The 8844-nt window shown below is 34.6% G+C and overlaps 2 protein-coding genes across 2 annotated transcripts; both read right to left on the bottom strand.

The window, feature by feature from the left end:
• Nucleotides 1–916: 916 nt before the first annotated feature.
• Nucleotides 917–1833, bottom strand: LOC115982278 (germin-like protein subfamily 1 member 7). The gene is made up of 2 exons (XM_031104832.1): nt 1719–1833; nt 917–1452 (listed from the first exon to the last, which is right to left on the bottom strand). The coding sequence occupies exons 1-2, from the start codon at nt 1831–1833 to the stop codon at nt 917–919; spliced, it is 651 nt and encodes a 216-aa protein (XP_030960692.1).
• Nucleotides 1834–7967: 6134 nt separating this feature from the next.
• On the bottom strand, nt 7968–8844 carry LOC115981057 (germin-like protein subfamily 1 member 7). Its single transcript, XM_031103246.1, has 2 exons — nt 8730–8844; nt 7968–8503 (listed from the first exon to the last, which is right to left on the bottom strand). The coding sequence occupies exons 1-2, from the start codon at nt 8842–8844 to the stop codon at nt 7968–7970; spliced, it is 651 nt and encodes a 216-aa protein (XP_030959106.1).

The raw sequence follows: 8844 nt of genomic DNA, 5'->3' as shown, positions 1-8844 counted from the left end.
TGGTGGCTGTAGGTGATGAACTTGGCGGCTGTGATCAGAGGCAATCTTGCAGCCTTGAATGCTGCCGGCTAGTGATGGCATCACTAAGAAGGTTATGAGATTTCAAAATTTTGGGTTGTGTATTTTGGTATATCACGGCTTAGTCAAGATCAAATTTGATTGAAAAACAACAATATAGAAAAAGGAAAGAGCAAAAGCAAGATTTTAACGTGAGATCTTCACCATTAAACTCTTGTATTTACAATTGGTCAAAATTAGGGTTTATATACTAGAGAACTACTCCAGGTTAGCCCTAGACTAACTCATGATTAGTTTGTTTGTTCTACAAGCACATGAACCTACAATGGTTTGGACTTCTTGGACCATGTATCTTTAACAATATTTGACAAATTCTTATTTTACATTGTTAGTACAAATTTACATTGTAAAGATACAAAAAGTGGCAAATATTGTACACATTTCCAAAAAGTACACAATATTTACCACTTTTAGCAAACTTGTACAACATTTGCCACTTTTTGTCTATCTACAATGTAAATTTATATTGTAAGTAAAATATAAACATATAAAGATCCACAATATTTAACCCTTTAAGTATTTTTTTTTTTTCGCACTTGTATAAATTTTTTCAAAAAAAAAAAAAGATATGTTTATATATAATAGTTAGGTGCTAGTAATTTCAAACATTGTGGATCCAAGGTGTAATCAAGATTTATTCATGCACTAATTGCTTTGCCTTTCCTATTGATGGCTCACACTGGGAAAAAAAAAATAATAATAATAATAATAACAAATCATTTTATTTGAAAATAATTATTTCTACAGCATTACATCAAGGGAAACAATGTAAACTTTATTTGAACTATATAGTGGTTTATTATTCCTATTACAAATATTTTTCCAAATTGTTGTTGACTTAGAATTGTTTCTGAAGATAATCAACCACATTCTTATCCAACTGGAAGGCCTTGGCGAGAACATCAGGATTGATTGGAGGATTAGATCCAAAGACAGCGTTTGCTATGGTGATCAACCCAGGATTTTGACTGCTGAGACCAGCAAAGGCAACAGCATTGGTCTGCCCTATGTTGAATTGGAAGTGAATAAGACCAATTGGGAAGACAAAGACATCGCCCTTGTTTAGAACTTTGGTGAAGAGTTTGTTTGGGTTGGATGTGACAAATCCAACCAATAGAGTACCCTCCATGACTACCAAAAGCTCAGTGCCGCGAGGGTGAGTGTGAGGAGGATTTAGGCCATATGGTGCAAAGTCGAGACGAGCCAAAGATATGCCTAAAGTGTTGAGGCCCGGTAATTTATCAACGTTCACAAGATTGACACTTGATCCAAGTTTACTTGCAGCTGTGTTTCCAGGAATATTGAGCCCGGGAAAGAAAAAATCGTTGGCTATGACAGTTGCTGGGTCCTTGCAAAATTTTCCATTCACAAATACTACACAAAGAAAAGTTTGTTATTGTCACTTAGTAGACAGTTCTGTAACAATAGACAATATGTCATGTAGGAGAAAAATAATCTAATGTAGATGATATAACGTAGGTGATGATAATAATTTCATTAATGTGTAGAACCTCACTATAATGATCTCGAAAGAACGTAGGTGATGATAACATTACTACGTACTGCTAATAATGAGAGAGCATGTAGATTTGCAGTTCATCAAAAAAAAAAATTTTAAAAAGGAGAGAGCATGTACATACCAGCAGAATCGGTGTTGTTAATTGCGACACAAAAGTCTTGCAATGGACTAGGGTCATAAGCTGAAACAAGGGTGGTTGCTAAAGCCAAAATGGCCACAATTACAACTTTCATCATATTTTTTGATGTTCTTTCTCTTATTGCGTAGTATTTTTCTTGCTTGGGTGAGGGATGGGGATATACATATGGGGAATATGTCTATTTATAGAGAGGAGTCAGTGAACCTGTCTAAGTTTTTCACAAACGTAGCATATAAGACTTGGTAATTCTTCAACCGCACTCAATTTCATTTTTAATGGCTAAACCTTTCTTTAAACACAAATAGTCTGTACACAATTTGAAAAGCAATCAAATTGGACTACTTCAATGCCATTGTGCAGTTTTCGTGTTGCTTTTTCCAAGCCCCAAATTAACCTTACGTTCATAGTGTATTTAACATTGAAATGATTGAGGGACCCATGTATATATCTTGACTCTGTCCACCTTAGGAAATGTTTAATAGTCAACGGTGTGACCCATACAATTAAGTATGCTTGGGTTGAACTAATCTTATTGACCTCATCTTATCTGGTGGGTATTAATTACTAAATATTTTTTAGCTGTTTGTTAGATTTAATGGTTTTCTAGAACCAATAACTACAAAGCATCCGACTATCAAGGCATGTGGTATATTTATATTCTTGTCGCTCTTTTTTTGTTGTTCTCACTTCTTGCTATGGTGTTCTTTTTGTTGTTCTCACTTCTTGCTATGGTGTTCTATCCATGATGTACGGTAATTCTTATGTATGTTTTGTTAATACCATAGTTAACTCAATTTTGTTACAATTCATGGCAAGATCTCTTACATCGAAACGCTTTTTGTAGTTGTTCAATGAGAAATCAGAGAGAGAGAGAGAGAGAGCAGCTTATTTTTACTACTATTCATGGACCCCACTGCACTTTTTGGTACTATTTATGGGTCTCACTCTATACCTTTATTTACAATACTTTCAACAAAAAATTTTCAATTTCAGCAAAATAAGCGGATCCTAAATAGACTCTTAAACCACAATGAATTCAAAAGCATAATTATGTGAAATTCTTCTATGCATGCACAGATCTATGACTAGTTTAGATTTATAATAATTCAAACTTAAACCTGAAATTGATTTATTTTAAATGATGTAGTATTATGTATCCATGTAATTGAACCATGAAATTGGTCCATTCCAAATGGAGGAAATTCTTTTCTTATTTATTAGGGGCTCCTTGGAAAAACATGACTTGTTTAGATGAGGCAACTCAACAATAAAGACGACAAGTTTCTGTAGAATAAATGCTAGGGACGTGTATAAAGACTAACAATTTTTTTATTTTATTTTATACATATATAATCATATTATGTCATTTAAGTTGTCTCTATCGTACCCAAGAGTTTTGTAGTTCAATTAACATTTTTTAATGTATTCATTGGAAATATTTAGAGTTCAAATTCCTCTCTCTCTCTCGTTGTAGCTATTCCATTTTATTTATTTTTATATTCTATTTTTATGAGTTCCAATTAGCTTAACTAGTAAAGTCTCTTGTATTCGACTAAGGGATCTGGAGTTCGATCCCCGCCTACACCAAAAACCAATTGGTGTTTTGGTTTGATGATAAAGAGCAATCATCTGAAGCGAACCTACAACCATATAAATAACTCCAGTCTCCACAAAAAAAATTGATATCAAATTTTCCATTATCTCAATAGGTAAGTTCATTTCAGATATAGCTCTAGTGTTTTTCCTTAGTTGTCTACCATCAATTGATATGAAAGCATCAATAAACTTGAATTTAGCCGCAACTCATTTGGTTGCCATGGATAGCCTGCAGCAATATGAAAACTTTCTTCATCACTATCACATAATCTTGCGTGGTAGAAACATGAAGGATATAATGCTTCTTCATAATGAATTGTGAACTTTCAACTATTTTTTTAAGTAGCTTTCAATTCAATTAAATAATTAGTATAGTACATACAAAATAATAAGGAAAAATTAGATGAAAATCTTACAGTTTATAACATGTTTCATTTTAGATCTAAAGTTTAATATAATCAATTAATAAAGAGCAAAAGTTTTTAAGTTGTTTCATTTTAAGGGGCCATATTCAATCTCTGTTATTCATTTTTGTTATTATGATCAACAACAGAGCATATAAGAGCACAAAACTATTTATTAAAGTTAAAAACCTTGCTTATAAATCAATTTTGTCTATCCCGGAACAGAGAGAAAACGCTTTGTTTAGATCAAGAAAATTTCGTTTAAAGGTAGAATATGATTGCCAGAATATCGAAATTGATTAAAATAAAACAGAAAATTTAATTTATCAACAATTTTCAATTAGTTACTGCTCTATTACTATCTAGAATAACATAAATGAATAACGGGGATGGACAAGGGGCTTCAAATTGAAGAAAAAAGTTGTTTTATAAGTTTGGGACTTTAATTGACATAATTAGAAACTTAAATCTTGTTAGTATCAATAGATTGACTGTTGACAAACTATGAACAAAACTTTGAATTTTGTACAGTTTATGATGTGGTTTTTTAATTCCCAAATAGAGACCCAAAATCAGTTGTAGGAAAAGCTCGAAACCAAGCTTGACAACTCCTTGATCAATTGAGACAAGCTCGAATAAAAGCTCTACAGTAGTCAGGCAATCAAGAATTACAAATTTAGTTTCTTTTGTGATGTGTTTTATTCTAAGTCAGTAGTAGATGTAGGTTTTTGTGACCCTAACTAAAGAGCCTATATAAAGGCCCAAACTTTTCATAAAGTTGTAGCATTAGAAACCCTAAGGTATTCAAGGAGAAACCCCTAGTCATTACCTATTGATGAGGTCTAAAAAATCACAATGTTGCGCCAAGGCCCAAAACTGCACAAAGGATTGAACTATAGAAAAAATATATATATATTTGGGCCTTCAAATAAAGAAAAGGGAGGAGAAGCCCAAACCCAGTAAGTATCATAAGGAGGAACCCAAACCCATGAATGGGTAAAGATCTCATGAAATAAAGGGAAGAAAGAAGCCCAGCCCGCCGAGGTCAGAAAATCGTTGGGGAGCCCAGGGAAAGAACTGGGCCGAGATACTTGGGGATTCCCAAGAGCCTGGGATCCTTGGGACATGAAGCAAAGCCAAGTTTGGATTAAGATAGTTTAGGGGGGGGGGGTGCCAAGAAACATAAGGAACAAGAACATATATGTCCCTATCAGTCACCCAATGATGCAGTAAAGAGGTCAGAGGGCCTGGGAACCAACAACTCATAAGCAAGAGCCTGATATCTCGGGGAACCCAGGAAGAAAAACTAGGAAGGAAGGCTTAGGATCTTTCAGCCTGGCAGAAAAGAATCAGCTCACCTGGGAAAAATGACAAAAGGGAAAGCAGCCAAAAGGTGGGTCTGAAAAAGTGGAATCTAAAAGACTTAGAGAAGGAAAGAACAAAAGGCCAACCTTCTAGGACCCCCAGAATGGGAAAGTCAACAAGAGTCAATTTGAATAAGGAACCTCAAAAGAAGAAAATAATGAGGAATGAGGAAAAGACCAACCACTGATAGTTTTTAGACCCCTTAAAACAACAATCAGATTAACCTAAGTAATTAACCAAGTGATTACTTAGTCAAATTAACAAAAACTAGGTTAACACAAATATATCATATTAATGTATAGCAGCGAAAAATAAAAAACACAACAATATGATAACCCAGGAAAACCAAACAGGTAAAAAATCTAGGGAGGATTTAACCTAGCTATCCTCAAGGTAAAAAGCAAATCCACTAGAAAGAATCGAAGTTTTAGAATAGGACTTAGACCACTAACATCCTATTGCTACCCACCAGTAGAAACTTATTGACACGACCACGTGCAAGCTCCGAGACCACGGACTCCTTCTTTCTTTGGCCTTTGCAAAACACAAACACCCACGTTTGTGACTTTGAGATCCCACTCAAAGGTTTAGCAACACAAACTCTCCTGTTTATGACTCCAAGACCGCCCTTGAAGGTTTAGATCATCAGCACCTTTGATGACTAGAGAAGGCAACAACTTCTACAATATCGGATCTTGAGATTCTTCAAGTAATAACACCGGTAGAAGATATAAGAGAGCTTTTAAGGAACAAAACCCTAAATACAAAAGAGGCACACTCTTCTCTCTCTAAAAAACCTTCATAAAAATGTGCTTAGGGTTTCCTTAACATACTGGGAGAAGTAGATTAGAAACCCTAATCGTTAATGGGCTTGTTTTGCTGTTTGGGCTAAATTAAAATTCTACAGATACGACTTTCGATCGATCGAGCCTGTCTTTCGATCGATTGAACCAAACCGATTATGAAATCTTCTTCCTACAGCTTGTATGTTCTTGAATCTTAACTTGAATCATCTTGAGCATTGTCTAATAATACCTATAGACTCTAACATCTATATCTAGACAAGTTTGTGTTCACGATTTTCCAATTGTTTTAAACTTTTAAAACCTAACAGCCACTAATGTTGCTGGCACAACATTGGTTCTGGTACTTAGGGGAGCAAATGGAGGGAATCAGTGGTACCCCGGAAACCCTAGGATGGCTCTATAAAAGGGGAAGCAGCCAACAGTGAAAGGCATTCAGCAACAATGAATTAGAGTAAAATCCTTGAGAAAACACTGTTAGAATTCAAAAAATGAGAGAAAAGAGGGGAAAATACCGTCCGGTATCCTCAAACAGCCGGTAGAGAACACACTTGGATTCAAGAGGATTCAAACTTTGCAAGTCTTAAAGGCTTGAAGAGCCATCTAAGTCTGTGATTTTTGAACTTATTTGGACCTTGCAACACGTCCTAGTGAGCATAGTGTATTACACAATCAAGAAAATAATGAAGTATTTTACATTGTTTTAAGGATCCCTAATGCTTTATTTTACGTTCTTTCTTTATCATTGCGTTCCTTTGTTGTTTCTTGCCGTTCAATGCATATATTTCTTGTATATTAGCATGTATGTGTTGTAGGATTTGTGCTCTTTGCACCACCTGGTTCGAAATCAGCCCAATTTAGCTGCAGTGAACCAAGCCCAATCCATTAAAACAATAAGTACTAGGCCCAGGATCCTTGTTTCTACTTGTACCTGTGTGCTAAAAAAAAAAAGAACCCACACACCAATTCAAACCATGAGTTCAGAAGCAAATAGAGAACAATCATCCGTGGTGTTTTGCTACAATAATGCATATCAAGTTTGTAGCCACAAAACCTCAACTTGTCCAAAAGAATCTTCAAGTTTGTACTTGAAGTCGCTAGTTGGATTGTTTGTTTGATAGAATTAAAAATAAACAAGTCTAATCAAGTTGGAGCTACATGTGGTCACATGAGTAAGTTATTACTGGAGGTAGCAATCAGGAACATGGGTTCATTTCAATTTTATTAGTGCATTTCTTCTTAGGGTTTGGGAACTCTCGCTATGGTTTTTCCTTTAGAATATTTTTTCCATCAATTTTCCATTATGTCACCATATGATGTGTTGTTTGTTTTTTTTATTGTTTTTCAAATGGTATATGTTACTACCATGGTCATTAACCTAGAAATCAATATGAATTCAAAACTAGTTCATTTATAAAGTTGATTAATTTTGCGGTAAAATCAATCAAAGGGTCTAAATTTTTCCTAACATACGTAATTTGAAACAGGATAGAAACTGATATAAACATATAAAGGTCCACAATATTTAACCCCTTAAGTATCATGTCTTTCTTCCATGTATAATTTTTTCCTTGTTACCTCAGTATGAATACATAGTGTTGTAAAAGCTCAATACCCTTACTATTTCAACACCCAAAAATTGTTGCTTCAATTTTACCTCAAGGAATTTTTTATAAAGAATAGGTGCTACTAAGCGCTAAATTTGGCCTCCCATTTGTATAAATTAAAAAAAAAAAAAAAAAATTCTTTGACTATATTTATTTTAAAAAAATAGATCTATTTATTTTATATTTAATAGTTAGGTGCTAGTAATTTCAAACATTGTGGATCCAAGGTGTAATCAAGATTTTTTCGTGCACTAATTACTCTGGCTTTCCTATTACACAATGACCCACACAAAAAAATAAAATAAAATAAATAAAAAAATCAGAACAAATCATTTTATTTGATAAAAATTGTTTCAATAGCATTACATCAGGGGAAGCAATGTAAACTTTATTCAAACTCTGCTTTGTAATGGTTCATCTTTCCTATTACAAATAATTTTACTAATTGTGGTTTGACTAGAATTGTTTCTGAAGATAATCAACTACATTCTTGTCCAACTGGAAGGCCTTGGCGAGAACATCAAGATTGATTGGAGGATTAGATCCAAAGATTGTGTTTGCTATGGTAATCAACCCAGGATTCTGACTATTGAGACTGGCAAATGCAACAGCATTGGTCTGCCCTATGTTGAACTGGAAGTGAATGAGACCAACTGGGAATACAAAGACGTCTCCCTTGTTCAGAACTTTGGTAAAGAGTTTGTTTGGATTGGATGTGACAAATCCAACCAAGAGAGTACCCTCCATGACTACCAAAAGCTCAGTGCCACGTGGGTGAATGTGAGGAGGATTCAAGCCATATGATGCAAAGTCAAGACGAGCCAATGATATGCCTAGAGTGTTGAGACCTACTAATTTATCGACGTTCACAAGATTGACACTTGATCCAAGTTTACTTGCAGCTATGTTTCCAGGAATATTGAGTCCAGAAAAGAAAAAATCGTTGGCTGTGACAGTTGCTGCGTCCTTGCAAAATTTTCCATTCACAAATACTACACAAAGAAAAGTTTGTTACGGTCACAAATAAGATAGTCCTGTAACAATGGACAATAGCATGTCATGTAGTGGAAAAAAAATCTCTAGTGTAGATGATATAAGACATAACCGTCGGGCATAATTTCATAATGTGTAGAACTAAATTAAAATGATCTCGAAAGAACGCAGGTGATGATAATACTACTACGTACTGCTGATAATAAGGAGAGAGTATGTACATACCAGCAGAATCAGTGTAGTTAACTGCGACACAAAAGTCTTGCAAAGGACTCGGGTCATAAGCTGAAACAAGCGAGGCTGCCAAAGCCAAAATGGCCACAATTACAAATTTTGTCAT

This window comes from Quercus lobata, chromosome 3, assembly GCF_001633185.2.
Source record: "Quercus lobata isolate SW786 chromosome 3, ValleyOak3.0 Primary Assembly, whole genome shotgun sequence".
Taxonomy (NCBI): Eukaryota; Viridiplantae; Streptophyta; class Magnoliopsida; order Fagales; family Fagaceae; genus Quercus; species Quercus lobata.
The sequence above is the reverse complement of the archived record's forward strand: the minus strand, read 5'-3'. Positions and strand labels throughout refer to the sequence as shown.

Coding starts and splice junctions, on each gene's coding strand:
- LOC115982278 (XM_031104832.1), bottom strand. CDS start 1,833: ATGATGAAAGTTGTAATTGTGGCCATTTTGGCTTTAGCAACCACCCTT. Junction 1,453..1,718: donor TAACAACACCGATTCTGCTG/GTATGTACATGC, acceptor TTCTTTGTGTAG/TATTTGTGAATGGAAAATTT.
- LOC115981057 (XM_031103246.1), bottom strand. CDS start 8,844: ATGACAAAATTTGTAATTGTGGCCATTTTGGCTTTGGCAGCCTCGCTT. Junction 8,504..8,729: donor TAACTACACTGATTCTGCTG/GTATGTACATAC, acceptor TTCTTTGTGTAG/TATTTGTGAATGGAAAATTT.